The following is a 22,524-nucleotide window of genomic DNA, read 5'->3' on the forward strand; positions in this document are numbered from 1 at the left end:
ACGCAGATCCCTCGAGCGTCCCTTAAATGTTCCAGCGGCTCAGGACAAATCACTTCTCATTAGGCTCTCCGAGCTATGAAAAGACCCCCTAGGTTCTGGTGACTTTGCTGTTACACCGCCATGACTATAAAGTTCAATAGGGCTACATTCGGATCCCCCAGAACCTCGGGCGAATCGCTATCGAGGTCGTTTACAAGTCTGGATGGCAAAGCTGCCCTCCATGTTTACCGTTTCCCAGATGCTGATCTCCTCGGAAACCCAATCCAATGCTTCTGAAATCGCTAAGGCCTCCCACATGGTGATGTGCGGCATCCGCCTCAGCCCTGTCGAGTTTATAAGAGGACTACTGTCACCGGCATTGTCGTAGCAGCCGAGGGAATTCCTGGGGACAACAATGTGAATCTTCCTCACCTTCCAGCAAGCAAGTGCCTGCTATGGCTCCGAGACAGAAACATCGATGCGTGAACATCGAGCGAGATCCAACCATCACGCACAATCCCCCGGTGCACACTGCGTCCTTGTCACCTTGCTCACCACATACTGATCCAGTTCCATCAGGTCCGTTGGACAACGACAACAAACCCCGTTGCGGCAGGCGAACTTATCATCCTAAAGTTGTTACTGGGTGTCTGACGTGTAAAAGGAGACATGTGAAATGTGACGAAACGAAGCCCAATTGTCTGAGATGCAGCAGAAGCAGACGTCAGTGTGACGGTTATGTCGTCCGCAGAGCATGGATTTTTGAACCTTTGAGAAACACACCATCAGATACGTCCGCCGCCGAACCTGCGCGCTTGCTCGGGTCCATACCAATGGAACAGGGCTCGCCTCATGAGCGCTGGGCTTTTCAGTATTTTTGCGAAGTAGCCACTCCAGCCATGGCAGAATGGACGTTTGCGAGCAGTGCTCACGACTTTTGGTTCCATCACGTTCGACAATGTACAACATCGATCCCAGCAGCCCATCACCTCGCCGTCGCTCTCGCTGGCAGGTACAAGGACACGTCTGACTTGACTTCGGCCCAGCCCGCCTTCGCGTCTGGACAGTATCTGCAAGCTCTGTCCTGCCTCAACCGAGAGAAGGACGTCATTCGTGTGGACACGGTACTCCTGTGTTGTGTCTTGATAGCCGTCTACGAGCATCTTGACCCACAGATTAAGTGTCACGCAGGTTTGTCGCATCTCGCCGCGGCTTTTCGCATCATGAACGACCCCTATACCAAGTGGACACCGGCCACCAGAGCGATCTATTCCATAGCTGTCCAAGTGGAGACGGTGGTCTCCATATTCAAAACTCCCATCTTTCGTGCTGGCGCGGAAACTACCATCACCATTGATCAGAGTCTACCACATCTTCCAGAATTCTTCCACAACCCCCTGCAGATGCAGCGGAAGTTCTTCGAAATCTTCCGCTGGCGGTTTCGGTATACCCTTTGCCACAAGGAATGGACCAGGCATTGTTCCGGCTTCAATCAGCTCCACAAATTGCTACGCCGATGGCTCCAGTTGGTTTGCAACTACATCATCCGGGCCGAAGGGCAGAAACCAACGGGCGAAGAACTCCAGCTTGCTAAGACAATGTCGGTGCAGTTTCGGATGATGTATGCTGCTCTCTGGTACTCGATCAGTGAGGAAAGTCCCAAGTATCAACATCCCGGCCACGCCAATATTGTTGACTTGTCGAGGCCCGACGCAGTTACTGTTTTTGTTCCTGTCAAGATTGATCCCCAGTACGACAGCCGGGAGATGCAGTTGCAATCTGATACTCGTCACAAGCCGGTTGGGATTTGGCCCGATATGGAAATCATCACCTCTCCTGATCAATCTCGTTACGTACGGATTACAACATATGATGGTGGTCATGGTCAGGATGATGATGTACGGGAACCAACGAAGAGGTACCATTCACCGAGAATCAAAAACTCGTTCGACACCTTAATGTCTCCCAAAGCTGCTCTCATGGAAGGAGTTCCTGTCTAAAATCTCTTTCTTTCGATCATGTTCTTTGTTCTTGAACACTGTGGAAGGCGCTGCCAAAGACTCAGACAGACACGATCCAAAGCGTCCTGATACTGACCGTTGTTCCTTGGATTATGCCTTCTGCAAACCAAGAGACGGGTGGAACTGACTTCACACATTTGAACCACTCCTTCAAAGGTGAGGCGAAACTGCGACCAAATTGATCACAGCCATCCATCCACATCCGTAACCTCGCACCTTCCGCGCATCGACAATCTGTTCCGGCTGCCTGTTGACCTCTTTAGCAACGCGACAACATCATGGAATGATAGAAACAGGTATGAGAGAACCTGCGACCGCTGCCGGCACGTTTTGTATTGACGCGTCGCCTTACAGAGCCAATTTCTGCACCTCTCGACGACGACCTTCGTCTCACCCATTCAGCCAACCTGTTTCAAGGACCAACAGGAAACCTATACCAACATGTCAAGCACGACCTCAACCCTGCCGGACGACGCGTTCAGATCTTATGTTTTGGACTTCCTCCGACACGTCTCTCCGGCTGCGCTCAACGCTTCAGGCACAGCCCACTCGGAGCTCGAGGCCCTTGCGGGCGAGTTCTACGAGACAAGTCGAGACATCCACATGCAGGAGCTACTACTCGCCCTCCATGGTCGCTACGATTTGATCAACCTGGGCTTCTTTGAGAAATCCACTCTCGACGAAGTTGCCATCTATGTCCACCAGGCGCGTGGCAAGCTAGTCGGCGAACCAGGCAAAGACAGCGGGTGCGGCAAAACCCCCATCAAGAATCCAACAACACCGCCGCAAGCACAGACGGAGCTCCGGCAGATACCAGTAAGGAACCTTAAAGCGGTGATGGAAGACCTTGTCGGCATTTCATCGCAGTTTCCTGCTGAAGTCCCCATGCCTGCGGAGCTGGATCCGCGAGATCTGGGCCTGACGGGGGAGGTCGAGGACGAGAGTACCGGTGTCAGCGGAGAGTTTCTGGAGGAAGAGGATTATGTCGTGGGTTGGAAGACGGAGTTTCTCATGCTGGAAGATGGGCCGGTACTAGTGTACAAGGAGTCGCACCAGTCGCACCAACAGGCAGAAACTGGGACATGAAGGGCTTTGTGGAAGCTACGTAACGTGGTCTCTGTTCAGGATATCCGCCGTGCTTTGTGCCGTATGCTGTGTACGTGCCTGGTCTTGCAGATTCAAAGTGACAGAATAGGCAAAGAGGGCACTCTTGACTGTGAGAGACAGGAAGTGTCAACATGAAGAGAGGAACCAGGAAACCCGGTAACAGACCAAGTTAGCGATTCAGCAGATGTCGTCGCATCATGTGAAATGGACTGTTATTTCCTGTTTCCCGTGTCTCTGTTTCCTCCCTGTCTGCCATTTCTTTTTTTTTTTCCACCAAAGCGTCCCATGAGAGGCTAAGATATAGAAATCGTGTCCGTGTCCTGTCAATTTGAACTGATCCATCAAAGTAACCCGACCCATTTCCCAAGTTCGTCAATAACTGCTCGTCCCTTCGTTCGTCTAGTCGTCGGCTCGACCGACCAACCGATCGGTACGGTAGGTGACGAGGGTACGGCGCTCTTCTCTTCCCATTTTCAGATGGGATTAATAGATCAAGCCAGGAGAGGACGGATGGAGAGTTAATTATCAATTCCACTCATCCGCAATGACGTTCCTCGCCAACTCGACATTGCCCGAGTAATCGATCGCGACATCGACGATGCTCACGCCGCGATACGCCAGCGCCTCACGCAGGACCGGTCCGACCTGACCCGCGCTCTCGATGCGGAAGCCTTTGGCGCCAAAACTCTCGGCGAAGCGCACAAAGTCGACACCCCCCAGACGCACGCCGCTCGCGCGCCCGTACTTGAGCACCTCCTGGAACTCGACCATGTTGTAGGCGTGGTCGTTCCAGACGACGTGCGTGATGTCGCAGCCCTGCTGGACGGCCGTCGACAGTTCCTGGGACGAGAACATGAAGCCGCCGTCGCCGGAGACGGAGATGACCTTTTCCGCGCACGGAGTCGGGTGTTGCGTCAAGGATGCAGAGATGGCCCACGGGAGCGCGACGCCCAGCGTTTGTTGGCCGTCGGAACTGTGTGTCAGGACAAAAATTCCCGAAAAGGTTAGGAGGGAGGTGACCTGAGCTGAGAGGGACGAATTGGGGACAGGAAGGGAACAGCTAGGGCCAGACGCAGAAGATGGCCAAAGGACGAAAAAAAAAAAAAAAAAGAAAAAAAAAGAAAAAGAATGCCGATAAAACTCACCATAAAAGCCGGCGCGGCTCATATGCAAAGAAGAACCGCATAAAGTAGATATACCTGCCACCGAGAAATCAAGACCGTTAGAAAAGAGGGAAGGGGTGTAGTTTCATGGGTTAGCGTTGCTGCAAGACGCCCTTTCCAAGCCAGGCAGGTAGGTTTATGGACACCACCTGGCAAAAAGAATAAAAACAAACACATGCCCTATCCAAAATCTGGGGGAAAAAAACTTACACAGATCCAACATCCACACACACGGTCGTGTCCTTGGACACCATGCCCTGCAAGGTGGTGATGAAGTGAAGCGGATGGACCAGCCCCGTCGACGAGCCCTGCACCTCGGGCCTGTCCTGCCACATGGTGTACTCCCTGATCAAGCCCTGGCAGAGGTCGGAGATGGTGGGCTCGGAGATTTGCGAGAGGTGGTCGGCCAGGTAGGTGATGTTCTCGACGACAGAGCCCAGCAGCTCCGCGACGGGGTGGTAGTAGGTGCCGTAGTCGGAGGCGGTGAAGTCGATGTGGACGACGTGGCGGGCGCCGCGCGGGTTCCACAGGTTGGCGTCGTACTCGACGGGGTCGTAGCCGACGGCGAGCACCAGGTCCGACTTGGACAGGAGCTTGTCGCCGACCTGGTTCCGGAACAGGCCGACGCGCCCGTAGAACAGGTGCACCAGCTCGCGCGGCACGGCACCCGCGGCCTGGAACGTCTCGACCGTCGGCAAGGGGAACTTGGACAGGAGCCGCCGCACCGCGCTGACCACGCGCGGACTGCTCGCCCTCATGCCCAGGAACAGCACGGGCAGCTTGGCCCGCTCGATCATGCCCACCACCCGGTCGAGCGTCTGCCGCGGCGCGGGCCCGTACATGGGCGGCACGAACGCGTCGCTCGGGAACGGCAGGATGCTCGACCTGCCCCGCGCGACGTCCTGGGGGATGGAGATGACGGTGGCGCCCTTGGGCGCGGCGCTGGCGGTCCGGAAGGCGTTGAGGACGACCTCGGCGGCCTGGTCCTCGACGTCGATGCCCACGGCGACCTTGGCCGTCGGTCCCAGGATGTCCAGCGCGCGCATGCTCTGGTGCGTGCGCTTGAGGTTCATGTGGCGCGGCACCGAGCCCACCAGCGCCACCACGGGGTCGTTCTCCGTCGTCGCCGTGACGAGGCCCGTGGCGAGGTTCGACGCCCCGGGTCCGCTGGTGCCGATGCAGACGCCTGGGATGCCCGTGATGCGACCCACCGCGGCGGCCATGAAGGCGGCGTTTTGCTCGTGTCGGGCCACGATGAGCTTGATCTCGGGGTGGTCCATCAAGCAGTCGAAGATGGCGTCGATTTTGGCGCCGGGCACGCCAAACACCAAGCGCACGCCGGCATTGTACAGGCTGTTGACGATGATCTGGGCGACCGTGTCGTCGGAGGTGCTCATGATGGGCTTAGAGGACGGTGTAGGCAGTGAGGGAGAGGTGGGAGTAAAACTGTCCAGAAAGCGCAGTGAATAGAATATCCTGTAGATTGATGGGCGATGTATGTGTGAGTCCTCAACTTCCAGCCCAATTACTCAGTTACTCACTCTTTCACTTATACACTCACTGAGATATATACATGTACACAACACACACACACACAATGAACAACTCGCCCTCCCTCTCCCTCTCCGCCCTGAAGCCTCACTCACTCCCCTCACAGGCGGATGCATCAGACGCATGCGCGAGATGATGTAATCGGCAGCCGGTTATTCCACCGATTCCTGTGCTGGATCTGTTTGCGACCCGCAAGGCCCGTATTCCGGTTTAGGGCAACCCTTGTTTTTCTCCTCCCGGAGACGTCACGACGCATATCGACTTTTGCGGAATAGCTGGAGGAGGAGAAGAAAGAAAAAAAACCACAACGAGAGAGATACAAGGGAAAGGAAAGGGCAGAGAAGAATGGTCAAGAATCTGCGGTGAGGTGATACATAGTGAAGAATAAAAACAACAGAGCAGAACAGACCACGACAAAGCATACATATCAGTCGATCTATCCTGTCCAAGCAAGAATCCCGTCCACATCAATCAAACAATCAAAGAAAAGAGACGCTGGGAAATTCGACAGAGATGGCCATCAACGAGATCTATCAGTACTCTCTTGTCAAGTAAGTAAAATGAGTGAAAATTGCTGAGACTATTGCTCTCGCCCTCCCTTTACCCATCTCTCACCCTATACCACTCGCTCACTCACTCGCTCGAGATCATATTCGCCCTTAAATCACTCCACTCCATTCCCTTCCATCCTCTTCCCGTTGAATATATCTACTCACGAACATCTCATATTTTTACATATAGTGCCCTAATGTCCGGGATATCCGACACGGGCATCACCGCCTCGCAACTCCTCACAAAGGGCAACCAGGGCCTCGGCACGTTCGTCCACATGGACGGCGAACTGCTCCTGCTCGACGGCGCCGTGTACCAGCTCCAAGCCGAGGGGAGGGTGAGGGTCGCGTCTCCGGACGCCCAGATCCCCTACGCGGCCGCCACGCACTTCCGGTCCCAGCGCACCGTCACGGGCGTGAGGCTCGAGAGTAAAGACGCCGTGGACGAGGTGATTATGTATCGACAAGACGGCAGCGCGGGTGCGCCGGTCGCGGCAATCGAGAATCTCTTCGTGTCATACCGCATCGAGGGCGTGTTCCAGCACCTCAAATGCCGCACGGTCAAGGGTCAAGAGTACGCGGGCCAGCCGCTCAGCGAGCTGGGCAAGACGCAGTTCGTCGCCGAGTACCGCGACGTCGAGGGCACCATCGTCGGGTTCCGCTCGCCGCCGGCCTGGCAGGGCTTCTTCGTCGCCGGCGAGCACATGCACTTTATCGACAGGGACAGAAAAATCGGGGGACACGTACTGGAGCTGCAGGCCGACGAGGTCAATATGGGCATCGCCGTGGTGAACAACATTCACATTGAGCTGCCCACCTCGGACAAATTCAACTCGACCGTCATGTCGACAGACGACGTGGGCTTAAAGTCGGTCGAAGGATGACTACTGGTGCAGAACACGAACATACTGTAACGATACCAGCAACAAAGCTCTCACGCTGACTCTCCAACTGCCTCCACTCTTCTCACTGCTGAATCTCTTGGAATACTGAAAGGTAAAGGACCACCCAACTAGCACTCCAGACTGGACATTTCTCAAAAGCGCCTTCCAAGCCATTGCATCTCTACCTCGCCGCCTGCCAATACCCTCCGGTACAGTCTCTGCTGGGCGGGCTTGCGATCCCCTCAGACATTCCACAACATCTCCTCATCCGAAACAGAGCCAAACGCTTTCTGAATTGCTTCCTTCGTGTCTTCAATGAGCTTGCGCTCGTGTTCCTTCCATGCTTCGAGCTTTCCCAGTCGTCTGCCTTTAACGATACGATCTGCGGCGCTGAAAATCTCACTGCAGAAGCAGATGCAATTACTGCCCTTTTCGGCTTCATTGTCAGAATGCATCTTGTCCGAGACCTGTGACACCACTCTGAGGCATCGCTCAAATAGAGCAAACAGGTTCACCCGAGCCATCGGAAGTAGTCCCCCAGCGCCCGTGGTGAACAACCGGTGCGTCATCAGGGCAACCGCCAACAGCTTAGGATTCTGGCCTGCAGCTTCGACGATCTGGACGTCTGTCTTGCACATCCGTTGGACCACCCGCTCTCCGTTTGGGCGTTGACGCACTACGGGGGTACTGATCTGCTTCATCTGGGCATCACTGATATGGTAGTTCTGGTGCTTGTAGCGGAACAACATACAACCCGAAATATGCCTCTGTTGGTGGTTGGGGATATCAAATCCAGCCGCAGCCTTTGCCGCATGGGCGGGAATCGCGAGACACCAGTTATCATGTTTGTTCTTACCCTTATGGCCCTGTTCGAATTTCAGTCTTGCGCCCACGTGTCTCGCCCAGCAAGTGCGAAAGTTGGACTTGGGAGGCTTGCTGCCGGGAAACAAGACATCGCCAAACTGAATGCTCAGTTTCTCCAAGGTCGATATCTCCTCCAGTCCGCCAAGCTGCCTAAGCACGTTATAAGAATGTAGGACCGCGCCCACGTAATGCCGATATCTGAGTAGGTGCAACCCGTAGTAGTGGCACAGGTCCACCATTTCGAGGGCGTGGTTGCCGGCGACCCATGGCGATTGAAACAGGAGGTCCCAGCAATTGTAGCTTGCATACTGGTGCAATTCGGTCTCCAGATTCTGCAGGTGACAGCCCAGAGTCTGAGAACAGCGGCAGGGAAAGGCGGCTTTGTTCTTCAAAATCGTCGTGACGTGGAAGCGAGCTTGATGGGCCAGCTTCAAGGCGACAATCCGACCTTGCGAGGCAATCTGCGGCGGCTGAACGGATCGAAGGAAGCTTTTGGTGCTTTGGGTTAGAAGATCCAGTCCCAGAACAGCTGTCCAAGACGTGGGAGTGTCCTCGGGATTTCTAATGAGGCCACACACGTCCCAATAGACTGGGGTCCCGGTCTGAATGACCTCGACATCTGTTGCTTTGCTGTTCACCAACTGGACAAGCTTCTCTATCATGGCTTTTGAGAAGCTTTGACCGCTAGTATTGTCCTCGACGATTCTCCGCTGAGCTTCTTGAGCCTCTTTGTGGCCGCATTTGGCGCAAGACGGGTCAGCAAGGGTTAGACTACCGCTCGAAACATCTGCAAGTGTTTGTTGAAAGTGCTGCAGTCGATCCATCAGGGCTTGGTCAGTGCGCATGGGCTCCTTAGTGTCACCCGCACATTTATTTGCTGGACGATTGAGAGCGCATATGCGACGGACGTCTGCCAGGCTCAAGTTTTCGTCGTGTTGAAGTAATTCGGTGACAGTTCGGCGCAGACAAGCAAAAGCAACATTGGTGATAAAAGCTGCAACTGCGAACGAGAGGGTACCCTCGCCCACAAGCCGCCAATATTGTTCGACAGAGAAGGATATATCGTGGATTTGCTAGTCGCATTAACAAAGACTCCCGACACTTCAGAACGAACTTACCTGCGCCGCGGCTGCCAGTTCGAGAGCGTTGCCAAGGTCATCGTCTGCAAGACGAATGTCGAGATCTTGACGCTCAGTGGTCGATGGTGGCGGTGAGATGGGCTTGGACTGCCCTGGATGTCCTACCTTGCCATGGCTCTGGCCTTCGTGGTCTTCGGCATCCTCAACTACCAGGCCCTCGTAAAGATTGACCGGACGCAGTGATTGACAAATAGGAGATGCCGAGAGCGATTTACGGTGTGGTTGGTTCCCCGGCTTGTGGTCACCACAACAGACGCAGAGGTCATTGTAGATCTTGGTGAGCCTGCAGTCAAAGTCAGTCGAGGTGTTTTGACGCATCAGTGACTCAAGACTTGCGTTGCAGTGAAGTGTTCGTGATTGATCGTGTCCACGTCGTCGGCGGACTCGCCGACTTGGGCACGGTAATACTTGCTGAATTTCTTCCGGTCTGAAATGGTTTCGCGAAAGTAAAAATGCACTATATCGGGTAGAGAACGTATCTTCTTGGACGCCACTTGAGCCAGAGACTCAAGATCCTTGATGGTCAAGCTCTTGACGGGTTTGTCTGGCGTCGGGCTATGCTGGAGGAACCAAGTCAAGAGGGCCCGTGTACTTTTCTTGTACCGGACATAGGCATCGAGGAGATCTGGCGGAAGGCCACTGAAGCTGAGTTTGTGGGAGGCGTTGAGAAGCATCTCCGGAGTGTTCTTCACGGGAAGCAGAGAGCACAAAGAGGAATCTGAGCACAACGAGATCAACGTGAGATGTTGACAGACCGGTTCTCAAAGTCTAGAAGCAAATGCTCTCCGTGAAAGATCTTTCCAGACAATGACGACTGGGAAAGTGAGACCAGCCGGGCAAAACACTTGAGAGAGTGGTTCGGAAGGAGCAGATGAGGGTGCACTTGTTCTTATCTCGAGGACAAAGCAGTCCACAACGTGGGAAAGGATCCGTCATCTCGTCATCGGCGTCTTGAAGCTCAGAGCATTGGATGCCAGACACGAGGATGGCGCACACAACCACACATGTTGCCCCGTTCTCGGCTGAGGAATCGGGGCTCCATGCAGACGAACTCTTCCGCTTCATTGGTGCGAGGCATTCCTGCAAGGTACGGACGGTCCAGAGTCAAATGTTTTGCGTGGAGGAGGTGGTTGAGTGACGAATAGAGACGAGGAATGAATTTTGAGGACCTTAACGGATGTTGTAGAGACGAACGGCACGTGATCGGGGATGTCTGTGGTAAGACAGCCGTTCAAGCATGATACGATGATACAGTGCGTTGCAAAATCAATTGAATCGCCTTGAGTAGAATTGAACTGAATCCGTATTTCTCTGTGAAGCTGGAATATAGAAATGATGAGGGTCGTCAAACGAAATCTGTCCCCAAGACAGCTCCTCAACCACTCGTGTCCATCCAGATATCTGTAGAAACCTCGCCAGCTCTTACATTCACGGCCCTCCGTAGTGGTCATAGCCTCCAAAAATCTCCTCGTCGATTCGCGCAGGTACACTTTGTTTGCGCCTCACCAGCTCCTCGATTGACGTACTATGTCTGTGGTTGCAAGGCTGGGACAGGGCTCGCGCACGAGCGACGTTCTTTGTCGGAGTCGTCTGCTGCTCGAATGGAGTTCGACTGCGGAGATCGGCCGTTGATTCCTCGTTCTGAGGATTCTTGTCATCGACAATCTTGTGTTGGGCCAGTGTGTTGCCGTGTGATTGTCGACGATCCAAAGGACACCTTCCCTGATCAACCGTGGAGACAGACCCAATGGAGAACAGTCTGGACTTTGGCGACACGGCGAATTGAGCTTTCAAATCGTCCTCTTCGATATACATGGACCACAGCACGTTACTATTCTTCCTGGCCCAGTCACTCTGCTTGCGCTCAGAGTTTGTGTTATGATTTTTGGATGTTTCGGGTGGATGGGAACTGGCTCTCTTGGCCACCACCTGCTTCCAAATTCTGGCCAACAGGAAAACCATGCTGCCCAGCAGAAGAGTGGAGATCACCGAGAGGACGATAATGGCTGCAACGAGGGACTCGGAGGTTAGGGAGCGAGTAACAAGCCGTCTGGATGTAACACTGAGGGCATTGAGGTTGGCAATTGCACCGAGAGAAGGGATCGGCGCCATTTTTAATAGCTAATGAGTGAATCTCTGTCACGCGATTGCGGAAAGAATGTCTTGGTGGTAATAGAAACAGCAACGTATAGGAGCGAGGTGGAACATCAAACGAGTGGTTGATTAAACAAGTAATGAGTGAAAGTAGTGATTGAAATCAAACTTGCCTGTGGCGGATGGCACCATATAAAGCAATGATTCCTTGTGTCGCATCCTGCAGTCGAGGTGCGAAGGGAGGAGCTTCTTCCTACGCGTTACATTCCACCAGACCGCGAATTTCGGTGGCAGGGAATAGTGCTCCTCCTCCCGCCTTCCCGGGGCATACACGTGAGGATCGAGATATGCGAACTTGGATCGGCCATGGCCTGAGCTCGTATCCCCTTGCGAATGCTCTCCGCTGGTATGGGCCTATTGGTTTATATTTTTCGGTGGAACCTTGCGCCGACCAACCTCTCCTCCAACGACCGAACCAGACTCGAGAGGACATCAGAATGGAAAAGGTCATCTGTGTTGCAGCATAGGATGGTCTAGAAGACCGTCAATGGTGACATGGCTATTGGTGGCTGGCGGGCGTCTCATGGCCAAGTACTGTAAATCCAGGGCATTGATAGGGGAAACGGGGGTGGGTGGCTCTGGGGCAGCAATGATGGGCACCTGCTCAGGCAGTCGTCTCGGTTCCTGACTCGGCGGACGGACGTAATCAATTGGGTTATACGGTTTGATGAAAGGCTGCTCTTGAACCCGTGGAGGTTGTGGAGGCGTCGGATTTCCAGATGGCGGAGAGGGATAGCGAGAGTATGGCGGAGGAGGCTCGAGATGATCCGGTGGAAGGGCAATAGCAATATTGACGCTTGCCCTCTTGTTCGGGAAGCTCAAGTCTTGAGCATGTAGACCTGACCACTCCCTCTGCGGAATTTCAGCCGATCTGCTGCGGTGTGTGCGAGGGGTAGGATTTCTGAGATGGTCAACGTTCATGGCTGGCCCCGGCTGGAAAGGCGGAGCAGGAGACGTTGTTCGTGGACGGGGAGGCGGTCCAGGAAGAGGTCGATCCAGGTAGTACCCATGTACCACTCGCACCTCTGCCCTCTCAACCGGCCGAAATGCCACGGGAACATTATCCCAATTGGGTTGCTCATATGAAGGATATGTAGAGGTGGTCAACACCATACTGGAGCGGGACTGCCGCAGCTTCGACCGGACCTGGTCGAAGACATTGTTGCTTGGTGGATTCATCATGAGAAATCGCGTCTGAAGAACAGGTCGATGGTGGGATAATTCACTTTCAAGCTGGCCAAATGAGTGAGAGTGTCGCAAGGACGAGAGTGTTGTTCCGGGTTCCTGGAGGCATCCGCTGATCCTCGACGCCAGTCATCTAAAGAGAGACAACAAGAAGATGTTGGCAACCAACCAAGGCCGCTCATCGAAAAGTGAAGATAAAACGCAGCCTGAGGTGAGGTCATGATGAAGGGCGATATATGAGTTTTAACCATCATCTGATGGGCCAAACCGAACGGGACCAGGATTGCAGGAAGGGTAGGGTTCGATGATCATCTTGCGTCTCGTAATCGGCGACCTTGAGAGCGTCAGACTTACACTGCAGAGCCGCGCCAGCAGATTGGCATTATCCATTGATAGTAAACGGTGTGGGAAGCGATTGTCAGTAAGCGATAAGCGTCAAGAATAACCATAGCAGAAGGGGCCAGCATGTCGCGGGCGCAGTGAAGGACACCACTATAGCAGCGGAAAAAAATGGCTTAAGGGAAGCGAAGTTGCTGTCCCCGATCCCACGAGGGGGGATTGTTCAATTGCCCGACATTATCGCGATATCCCCCCCAGCGTACAACGGCGCAGTGAAGGAGCGAGAAGGAAGACTGTTGAAGGACCGGTCGAAGGGGCGATGGGAGGGAGGCTCTTCGCGGACCGATGTTCCTTCTGATCAGGCAATCAGGTCAGAATAGAAAACAAAACGAACGGCTTCCTTCGCAGCGCAATGGCTTAGCAGAAATTGCCCCAACAAGTTAGAAGCTGACAATCTGGGGCCGAGTAAGCTTGTCAAGCCTTTGCATGGCCCAAATGCCCAGCCTCACTAGCCCCCAAGACTGATGGGGGATCCGTAAAAATGGCCATATGGGGTCCAAACGGGGTCGAGCGTCTCATCTGAGAGTCTTGAGGGAATGCCTTAGGCGAGTCGAGGTGTAGTCGTAGAATAATTCTCCGTGTGGTTGAGAGTATACGATGACAAGGACGGTGATGCGGGATTATAAACATCCGTAGAGAGCCGTGCTTTTTCCTATACACCCGTGTTCAAGATGACTCGGTACTCGTAGGTAGTCTGACCTGGGGCAACTTGTATAAGGGGTGGACCGTGCGCTGCTGCTGGGACCCGTCCCAGACGTCCCAGGGGTGCATTGGAACCGGGAGTTTGGGTTACATCTGGGTACCCATCAGTGCCATCAAGAATAGATGTAGGATCTCCCTTGTCACGGATCGTGTTTTGCAGGGTAAAACGGCACGGAAATCAAGTCCTCGTAAAGTGGTCCTGCTGTCGCCCTCTGTGGTGAATATTTCCCCCACAAATGTAGACACACAAGCATCATACAAGATCCGCACGTGGCGAGCGGACATGGGATACGCGATCCAGTAGTACGAGTAGTCATTTTCATGTTGTTGCTCGTAATCTCCCATGTGGAATCACAATGCCATATGCGGTGTGGCAATCTTGCCTCGTCAACCGGAAAAGCAAACATTTCCTGGTTGCTCTAGAGACATTGCCAAGACACTCGATGGTTGTGTGTTTCAGTAATGGGGAAAGGAGGGAAGTAAAGGTGTGACAGCAAGGTCGAACGCGGTCAAGTCGAGGAGGAGGCGGCAGGAGGAAGAAGAGCAGGAGGAGGGAGGAGGGCGTGTGTGGCGTGGCGTCTTGTTCCATGCTGGTTTCGGCCACATGCAATTTCCCTCACAGCCACAAAAGATGGTTTTTATATCCACAACCTCCTAATCAGGACATTTACTTCTTCCCCCTGATTCTACATCACGTGTGAAGTATTTGGTAGGGCACAAACATGCAAGGACTCTCACACAGTGATGAATATCTCTAACAGAAATTTTACATCATACTCGTATACCAGGACAGTAAGAAAAAAAGGAAGACAACTCCCAGCAGCTCCGGTAAACAGGTATTACGCAATGCTAGCTACAGTGATCAAGCCAGCACCTCCTTGATGCGTCCAAAGATAATATGCAAAAGAAGGGACCATCTTCAAATCATGCAACTACCCCATTGCACACTTGCAACTAATTACAGAAACACTCGCTGCTCTTCCCCTCGCATAGACAACCTCCCCAGACATGCTGCTTTGTTCCTTGGTATCAAGCAGGACTTGTTTGCTGTTCCTGCAAATGCAATGGCCATGTGGATCGTAACAGAAAAATGTTCAAAAGCCCTTCGTACAAGTTGACACCCGCTTATGCCATGACCAAAACGGCGGCAGCAGCGAGACCAGCGAGAGCGAACGATCCAGTGTTGGCATTGGCAGCACCAGTGAAGGTGGCGACAGCAGGTGCGACAGGGGTGGCAGAGCTGTTGAAAATCATTAGCCCAACTCATTCCTAGAATTTGCGCATTGCAAATGGTGAAAATTAACTTACCCAGAGTACGACCAGACACCAGTGGATTCGGGAGAGACAGGGGCAGCCGGAGCACCGGTGCCAGCAGCAGGAGCAACAGAGGACCATGGGCTGGGGACGTCAGAAGCGGGAGCAACAGGCGTGGCGGTCGTGGAGAGAGAGCCAGTGCTGTAAGTCCAGTAGCACCAGTCGGCGGGAGGAGCGCCAGTCCACTTGGCTTCGATCGAGCTGAGCTGATCAGAGGGCAGGAGAGAGAACCAGGCCGGGGGAGTGGTGGCGGTGTATTGACCGCAGGCGGCAGTGGTGGTGGGAGCCACAGGAGCCGAGGTGGTCGTGGTGGTCCAGTCACCCCAGGTGTGAGAGTCGGTGCTCACGGGGTCAACGGGCTTGCTGCTGGTGCTGCTGGCGCTGGTCCAGTCGCCCCAGGTGTGGGAGTCGGTGCTCACGGGGTCAACAGGCTTGCTGGAGGTGGTCGTGGCAGCGCTCCAGTCACCCCAGGTCTGGTCGGCACCAGAGCCGCCCTTGTAGGGGCAGTTCGTGACGGTAGGCTCGCACGAGGTGATGGTCACATCGACGGTGTCGGTGATGGTGGTGGTTCCGGCAGATGCAACGGCAGCAAGGCCGGCAGCGACAACAATGGTGGAGCGCATTTTTTCGGATTTGGTTGGATTGAGGTTTTTTGAATTACCGGAATCGAAAAAAAAGTAGATAACTTCGAAACGAAGAGCGTCGGGTGGTGCTTTGAACGAGCGTGGGTGAGCTGAACTCGAAAGAATGGACGACCGAAGTCAAAGGGCTTTGTGGGATACTGAAAGTCACAGCTTGAGTATAGGAAGAGAAAAAGGACGATGGTTCTGGGCGTCCTGAGCTTCTTGTACTGCTGTCACTAGCCAGGGAGATTGGAGGCCGGGTCGACGAGCCATGCACCGATTGAGGCTAATTCGCAGTATTCTCAGCGCAATTTCCCCAGCGGCGCCCATCAGACACCATGTCTGGCCACTACCGCGAATCCCATGGACCCATGGTGGACAACGGCGAGGTGACAGACACCCAACAGGGGAATGAAAGGGGGCAACCGGCCAGTCAGGAGCCCGGAGAGTTTCGCTTCAGAGTTGAAAGGCATCCCACAGGCTCAAATTAAGGCTTCGGAGGCTTGCGCAGGTACCGGGGCAATCAGCCAGTGGGACGCGCCTCATGCAGCCACAGAGGATCTGGGTGTCGCTAGAAGGTCTTTCCAAGGTCCCAATGTAGAATGGTCCACAGCCCTGGAGTGGATGAGCCGCCGGTCGTTTGGGTATCACGGGCGGCAGCTGGTGGAGGCCCCATCTGCCCGTCTGTTCATCAGTCCATCAGCCCAAAGAACAACCCAGAAAAACGTGTTGGAAAAGGAGCCAGGTCCCCAATAACAATAATAATATCCCAAATTTGGTGTGAGGCTGCCCACCCGAGATGGCCTTGACGGCTCCCCGTGGTGCCAGTGACGCGCTGGCGCTGCTGAGATGGCAACGTGAGCAGATGGACGCGATGGTGTAATATTAGTTTTTTCTGTGTTGTTTCACACTGATTCTCCGTTTCTCAGGGGGTTTGAATTTCTCCAGTGGCTCAACGCCGAGCCTCTATGGCGCCCTGAAGTCCGTACTCGTCGCAGCTGAGCCTTCTGGGGCTGACGGTGTGAGATCTGGGCCTTTTCTTTTCCTTGTCGACCTGCGGCTTGTCTGGTTATGGAGCCGGTCTGCTACAACGTCTAGGTGCCCGATGCATACACATCCGCATATGGCAATGAAGTGCAGGCGGAGGTCGACTTGACACAGAAGTCGACACTGTCGCGTTAAGGTGCATCGATCGATCTGACTGCGCATAGATGATGATCCCCCATGCCTGCGTCTCACGGTGGTGATGTTGCTTTCGACATGGACGAGGTAACAATTCCGCATCGAATCTGACCTGCTCATCAAATACGCGAATGTAATTTCTCTCGCTCGTTCGGAGCCCGGACGGGCAGATCACATATTGAGAACAGACCTCTATCTCATGTCCAATATACGGAAACCCTCTTTGTGAAGGCTGCATCACAAGTTTTTGTGCCCCGAAATGAGATTCTGCTACTGCCTGCTGCTGTTGCGTCACGGGGCGATCTGATATTCATTGCTTAACCGTCTGAGTATCTGGTTGGATGCACCGGAAAATCCATGGGGTCGATAGACGGTGGAGGGAGGTATTCGCGGAGATGGGAATGCAAATCTCACGCGCTCCGCTGGTTTCCTGGGCGGAATTCGTAGCATGGTAGGAACTCAATCTCCATTGTTTTGGTTGCTTGTGTTGTCAGCTTCTGGACGCGAATGGCTAAATGGCAAATGGCGAACGGAGGCAGGGCAAAAGGAATAATCCGTGGCCATGACGGTGATGCCGTGTGTTGGGTGGCATGCGATTGGGTCGGACTGCCTGTCCTTTTGTTTTCTCCGCAGGCTTCGGTCACGCCCAGAAGCCGTATTGCGCTGGCATTGCGCAGGCATTGCGCAGGCATTGCGCAGGCACTTCTTGGTATTTGCTCAACTCAGCACTCACTACTAGTCTCTCGGTACTCGCACTTCAACTACGTCTCCTGCAACAACCATACCCCTTACCACACCATGCTCGTCGTCCGACCAGTGATTGATGCCTTCTGGCAAGGTGTGGTTGTCGATAACTGAATGCGATGAAAACTCGGGAAAGGCCTGGGAGGTGGTCGATCGTTACCATTTGCTGGTGCTGCTGGGATGCAGCTTCTGGATATCTGATCCGGCTCAACCACAAACGTCATGACAAGAGCTGTTCCTGAGCAGCTCTACCTACCCTATTGCCACCGTCAGCCTTACACAACAATCTCCCGAGGAATTACGTTGACCATGGACTTGCGCAGCCTCGTCTTACATCTCGTGCTTCCCGGCCCTCTCCCAGCATCATTGACTACGTCACGACTTGGAAGAGCCCGGTACATCGACGTTCGTGTAGGATGGCCATTGGGGGAGCTGACCACCGGCAATGCTCGTGTGGCGCGTTCATGACAGCTACATTTCCCCGCCCTTTGCTCATACAGGAGAAATATGTGGTTGAATGCTGTTCGACAACTGCCTGCCGAGCCTCGATTCCGTAGGCTTGCGAACCAGATTTGGAAGAAATGGAGCTGACGACCGGATGCTCTCGGTATGGACAGAATGTTGAGGTCATGCTGGTTTTTGAAGGCGAAGGGTCAATGAAAGCTATAATTCCCGCACAATTTCTTTGGCCCTCATCCTGATCTATTCCTGCATCTGTACTCATATTCCTGTCGTGACAATGAAGTCCTTTGCGGGTATTCTCTTGAGCTTTGGTGCTCTAGCAGCGGCTGCCCCTGCTCCTGCTCCCCAGCTGACTCTAACGCCCGCCAGCGCTCCCATCCCTCCTGTCCGAAGCAGTGAAGTCACGGGACCGACCTCTCATGGCCCTTACAACGGTCCTAGTCCGACGGTGACGGGAGCTTTGAGCGCGCCCGCGGTGGCTCAATCGATTGCTCCTGCTGGCCCTGCACCGGTCACGTATACCAACAATAATGGGTTGCTACAGGCTTCGAACATGCCAGTTCCGTATCAGCCGGCTGGGGGGCAGGGCACCAATGGAACCTTGCCATACTATCACCCGCTGTCCGACTTCGACTACGAGTCTCTGACTCTCGCTCTTTACCAGGAATGGATAGAGCTGGACCTGTTCCACAATGGACTCGCTCGTTTCTCCGTCCAGGATTTCAACAACGCCGGATTGACGGCCGAGGATCGATTTTTGATCGAGTTCATGGCAAACCAAGAGGTCGGCCACGCGACGCTGCTCAGCAACATCCTAGGACCTGCGGTGAGTGTTCAGGCAGTTCTACTACTAGACGTTGCGCCTTCAGGACTAACATGCACGGCGAACGAACTCAGGCGCCACCTCAATGTACCTACAACTATCCCTACACCAACGTGCGGGAGTTCATCGACTTTTGCCAGAAATTGACTCGCTTTGGCGAGAGTGGCGTTTACGGTTTCCTCGGGCATCTCGATTCGCGAGAGTCTGCCACGTTACTGCTTGAGTCCATCTCCACTGAAGCTCGCCAACAGTTGATATTCCGCCAGTTTGACGGTCTGTTCCCGATGCCGTTGTGGTTTATCCCTGGCATTCCTCAATCCTGGGCATGGACACTGCTTGCGCCGTATATGTAAGTTGTTATCTCGTGTTCTGGCATGCAGGAGCTCTGCATGGCTCCCCCCCGGGGAGTTGAGTCTCTTCCCTGTACTGACTCTTCTCTCAGCTCGAGTTGCCCTGCGAACACGACCCGCTTGGCATGGCAGAATTTCCCTGCGCTGACCATCGTGAACAACCCGAATCCGGCAAAGACAAACCCCAATATCGGCCCCGTGTCGAACACCACCGGATCCAACCCGCTGAACACCACCGGTATCGCTTCGAGCAATCTGTGTATCGACGCAGAGGGTGCTTCTTCAGACTGTGGTCCGGCCATCAGCCAGAACAAGTCTATCCCACTCTCATATCCCGGCAGACCCATCCAATTCTCCTGGGGCAATGTGAACCAAACCGTTGGTCCTAACAACAGTTACATCACCGCGCGATCTCCGTTGGCCGATGCGCCCCGCTATGCACTCTTCGTCTCCCAGCTCAACGCCACCTTCATCCCACTCGTTAACATCAGTGGCAACACCGCCGCGGTCGTCCAGCCCAACATGTCGACCTTTGCTGGAGAGTAAGTCCCGTTCCATCCAACCCATAATGTGTTCGATTTATTGTGTACCAGTTCTTGCGTGAGAGTAAGCTAACTGTTTCAGTCCTGCCGTCAATGCAACCATGTTCATCGCTTTGACCAGCCAAAATCCATATGTCACCCCGTTCAACTTATCCATGGTTAATCCGTGAGTCATTTTCCCCTCGCATCTCAAAAAGAGAAAAAAACGCAAGTATGAATTCATGTATTAATCAAACATACAGATACGTCTACGCTGGACCGGCCTTGTACCAAGCTGGTTAAATGTGACATGTGTGGATCTTTTGTGAGGATGTGAAACGGCGACAGGGATGAAGAGTGCTGGTCAATAATGTATGGACGATTGTTCATATACCGACGATAGTAATCAAATCTGGCAGGGGAAGAAGATAGAAAAGTTAATTAGTATAGGAAAAGAAAAAATTGGACATGTGCATGTATTTCACATGCCCTTGTATTCTGTAGGACAAGGAAGTTGTCAACCATAAAACATCCAAATACGCGGTAAAGTCTTTATCTTGGTCTCTGCTCCTAATTTCGAAAGTAGATCTCATTCTCTATCTCATGATATATGATTGTGCGTGGTCTCATTCTCCAGGAATTGGTTGGTGTAGTATATTTCGCTTAAATTGCGTTTCGAGGGATTATTGCTCAAGATATATATCGCTGGACTTTCGTTTTTCGACATGTATTGGCTGAAAATAAGGCGCTTGATTGATTGATTATCATTCGAGAGTTGTCGTTGACGTCGTTAAAATCGCTCATATTGTGTTGTGTTGAGATGTGATAAAATGTAATGAATGCAATGCATGACAAGTGGTTAGAGAGTTAGAGGGCTAAAAAGCATAGGGAGGTATCTATATTTTCCAGTGAGTGAGTTAACTTGGTCTTGTTTGTCTCAAATGAGGGATTGGATTGAGTGAATGAAATAAAGATCAGCTGAAGCCTAGCCTTGACCCTTCAAGGCTGATAGATGATCACGGCCGGCGATGAAAATGAAAAATGCAATGCAATGCAATGAATGAAAAAAGGCTATGAGAAAAGAGGGGGGAACTCACGCCTCTCAACCTCAAATCGTATCCCCCTCCCTGACCCAGCCCCAGTCCCTGTCAAACTTAGCCCAGCCGCCGGCCTCGGGCTCCTCCATCATCTTCATCTCGTGCACGACCATGTCGTAGGTGCCCTCGCTGGGAATCTTGCCGGCGCAGACGTTGCCGCCCATGGCGATGTTGAGGAGCACAACAAAGTCGGCCATGGGCCGCGTGCCGCTGGGTATGGGGGCCTTCATGACGGCCTGCCCGTCGATCCACCACACCAGTCTGCCCTGGCCCGTGGCGGGGTCCTGGGCCCACGCGAACTCGAAGCGCACGGGTCGTCCGTTGGCCATGCCGTGTACGGGGGTGGCGACGACGCGGTGCTTCATCGTGTCCTGCGGCGTGTAGAAGCCCCAATGCAGGCACGAGTGGTTGACTCCGTCGCCGTTCCAGGTCTCGGCAATGTCCACCTCGCCATCCGTCGGCCACGTAAACGGCTCGAACGGCAGCAGCCAGAACGCTGGCCAGATGCCCCCCGCACACGGCAGCGTTAGTGTTGCCACCAAGCTGCCCTGGGGACGGGACAGCCGTTGTCGCGAAACGAGGCGTGCCGAGGTATATTTCTTCCCAGGGTCTGGGTTGTTTGGCGATGCGATGGCGCGCAGAACGAGGAGGTGGTCGGGCGTGCTGTTGAAAAGCAGCGCACAAAGAGAGCGTGCATAGCGTTAGATATTGTGTCTCGGCTCAAGTGGTTGCAACACAAGAATGCAGGATGGGAGGGTAGTATCTGTAGATGGTAGGAATGTGTTGCTGATCATGATAGAACCATATAGAAACAAAGAAATAAAAGCCTTATTATCACAGGGCCGACCGCTCTAGTCTTGAGCAAGTTCCTGTATTTTCGAGAAACTCTCCAAATACCAAAAATACCGATTCTCGTCTTCATATCGCGAATCATGAGGCCCCGAACTGCGGAAAGGAGAGAAGGGTGAGGGTGAAAAGACAACACTCCACGGACTTCTGACAAGTGATCACCTTTCGACCCAGAAGTGAGACTTGGTAACAACTTACTAGAACGAATTCTCCCCCTCGGCCGTATAATGCTCGATCTCATTATTTCCCCATCCGTTGTTGTTTCCCAGCTTATGCTCCCACTCGGCGCTTATGGGTGTCCCGGGATCGAAACGCGCTTGCCAGTATGTCGTCGGCTGCGGCGGGAATCCCGGCTGGCCCTGCAGGTTGGGATGTGTGGCTTGCGGGATTGCTGGAGGATACTGTTGCGGTGGTGGAGGAGGTTGGTGTCGTTGCTGACCCCCGGATAGAATCTTCTGACCTTCCTGCTGGAGGTCCTTGATCTGCGCTTTGAATTGCGCGAGGGTGCTTTTGAACGGCATGGCTACTTTTAACTTTGGCACTGCGTCGCAGACACGATAGTACAAATGAATTTCTCTTGTCTTTTTGAGAAGCTGGATGCAGTGTACCCAGTACCTAGTAATAGTAGGTGGGATGCTTGCTTTTTCTTGGTGGGTTGGGGATGACGTTGCTCGCGTCTTGGTTCCTGGAACAACGCTAATGCGTTCCGACGCATCAAACAACCAACTTCGTCTACTTATTATGCACCAGTGGCACCTCTGCATGTCAGTCAGTATCGGTCATAGTCAGTGTAGAAAGCTCTGCCTGAAGGGTACCAAGTGCCAGTATAGGAGACACGCTTTGCTCCTGTAAGTTAATCG

The 22,524-nt window shown here is 53.6% G+C and overlaps 10 protein-coding genes across 10 annotated transcripts; 4 read left to right on the forward strand and 6 right to left on the reverse strand.

Moving 5' to 3' along the window:
* Positions 1-878: 878 nt before the first annotated feature.
* Z517_07733 (uncharacterized protein) lies at positions 879-1,979 on the forward strand (the record flags this gene model as incomplete). Its single annotated transcript, XM_013426254.1, has 1 exon — positions 879-1,979. The coding sequence occupies one exon, from the start codon at positions 879-881 to the stop codon at positions 1,977-1,979; it is 1,101 nt and encodes a 366-aa protein (XP_013281708.1).
* A 462-nt stretch (positions 1,980-2,441) lies between these two features.
* On the forward strand, positions 2,442-3,086 carry Z517_07734 (uncharacterized protein; the record flags this gene model as incomplete). Its single annotated transcript, XM_013426255.1, has 1 exon — positions 2,442-3,086. One exon carries the CDS (start codon positions 2,442-2,444, stop codon positions 3,084-3,086), a length of 645 nt encoding a protein of 214 aa, XP_013281709.1.
* Positions 3,087-3,632: 546 nt separating this feature from the next.
* On the reverse strand, positions 3,633-5,667 carry Z517_07735 (acetolactate synthase, catabolic; the record flags this gene model as incomplete). The annotated part of the gene is made up of 3 exons (XM_013426256.1): positions 3,633-4,080; positions 4,253-4,306; positions 4,481-5,667. The coding sequence occupies 3 exons, from the start codon at positions 5,665-5,667 to the stop codon at positions 3,633-3,635; spliced, it is 1,689 nt and encodes a 562-aa protein (XP_013281710.1).
* A 902-nt stretch (positions 5,668-6,569) lies between these two features.
* Positions 6,570-7,256, forward strand: Z517_07736 (alpha-acetolactate decarboxylase; the record flags this gene model as incomplete). Its single annotated transcript, XM_013426257.1, has 1 exon — positions 6,570-7,256. The coding sequence occupies one exon, from the start codon at positions 6,570-6,572 to the stop codon at positions 7,254-7,256; it is 687 nt and encodes a 228-aa protein (XP_013281711.1).
* A 242-nt stretch (positions 7,257-7,498) lies between these two features.
* Positions 7,499-9,933, reverse strand: Z517_07737 (uncharacterized protein; the record flags this gene model as incomplete). The annotated part of the gene is made up of 3 exons (XM_013426258.1): positions 7,499-9,193; positions 9,239-9,542; positions 9,668-9,933. The coding sequence occupies 3 exons, from the start codon at positions 9,931-9,933 to the stop codon at positions 7,499-7,501; spliced, it is 2,265 nt and encodes a 754-aa protein (XP_013281712.1).
* Positions 9,934-10,687: 754 nt separating this feature from the next.
* Z517_07738 (uncharacterized protein) lies at positions 10,688-11,371 on the reverse strand (the record flags this gene model as incomplete). The annotated part of the gene is made up of 1 exon (XM_013426259.1): positions 10,688-11,371. The coding sequence occupies one exon, from the start codon at positions 11,369-11,371 to the stop codon at positions 10,688-10,690; it is 684 nt and encodes a 227-aa protein (XP_013281713.1).
* Positions 11,372-11,860: 489 nt separating this feature from the next.
* Z517_07739 (uncharacterized protein) lies at positions 11,861-12,592 on the reverse strand (the record flags this gene model as incomplete). The annotated part of the gene is made up of 1 exon (XM_013426260.1): positions 11,861-12,592. The coding sequence occupies one exon, from the start codon at positions 12,590-12,592 to the stop codon at positions 11,861-11,863; it is 732 nt and encodes a 243-aa protein (XP_013281714.1).
* A 2,232-nt stretch (positions 12,593-14,824) lies between these two features.
* Z517_07740 (uncharacterized protein) lies at positions 14,825-15,636 on the reverse strand (the record flags this gene model as incomplete). The annotated part of the gene is made up of 2 exons (XM_013426261.1): positions 14,825-14,939; positions 15,008-15,636. 2 exons carry the CDS (start codon positions 15,634-15,636, stop codon positions 14,825-14,827), a joined length of 744 nt encoding a protein of 247 aa, XP_013281715.1.
* A 2,665-nt stretch (positions 15,637-18,301) lies between these two features.
* Positions 18,302-19,909, forward strand: Z517_07741 (uncharacterized protein; the record flags this gene model as incomplete). The annotated part of the gene is made up of 4 exons (XM_013426262.1): positions 18,302-18,850; positions 18,922-19,196; positions 19,290-19,739; positions 19,822-19,909. 4 exons carry the CDS (start codon positions 18,302-18,304, stop codon positions 19,907-19,909), a joined length of 1,362 nt encoding a protein of 453 aa, XP_013281716.1.
* A 917-nt stretch (positions 19,910-20,826) lies between these two features.
* On the reverse strand, positions 20,827-22,185 carry Z517_07742 (uncharacterized protein; the record flags this gene model as incomplete). Its single annotated transcript, XM_013426263.1, has 2 exons — positions 20,827-21,478; positions 21,863-22,185. 2 exons carry the CDS (start codon positions 22,183-22,185, stop codon positions 20,827-20,829), a joined length of 975 nt encoding a protein of 324 aa, XP_013281717.1.
* Between the last annotated feature and the right edge of the window lie 339 nt (positions 22,186-22,524).

Source organism: Fonsecaea pedrosoi (assembly GCF_000835455.1).
Source record: "Fonsecaea pedrosoi CBS 271.37 unplaced genomic scaffold supercont1.5, whole genome shotgun sequence".
Lineage (NCBI taxonomy): Eukaryota > Fungi > Ascomycota > Eurotiomycetes > Chaetothyriales > Herpotrichiellaceae > Fonsecaea > Fonsecaea pedrosoi.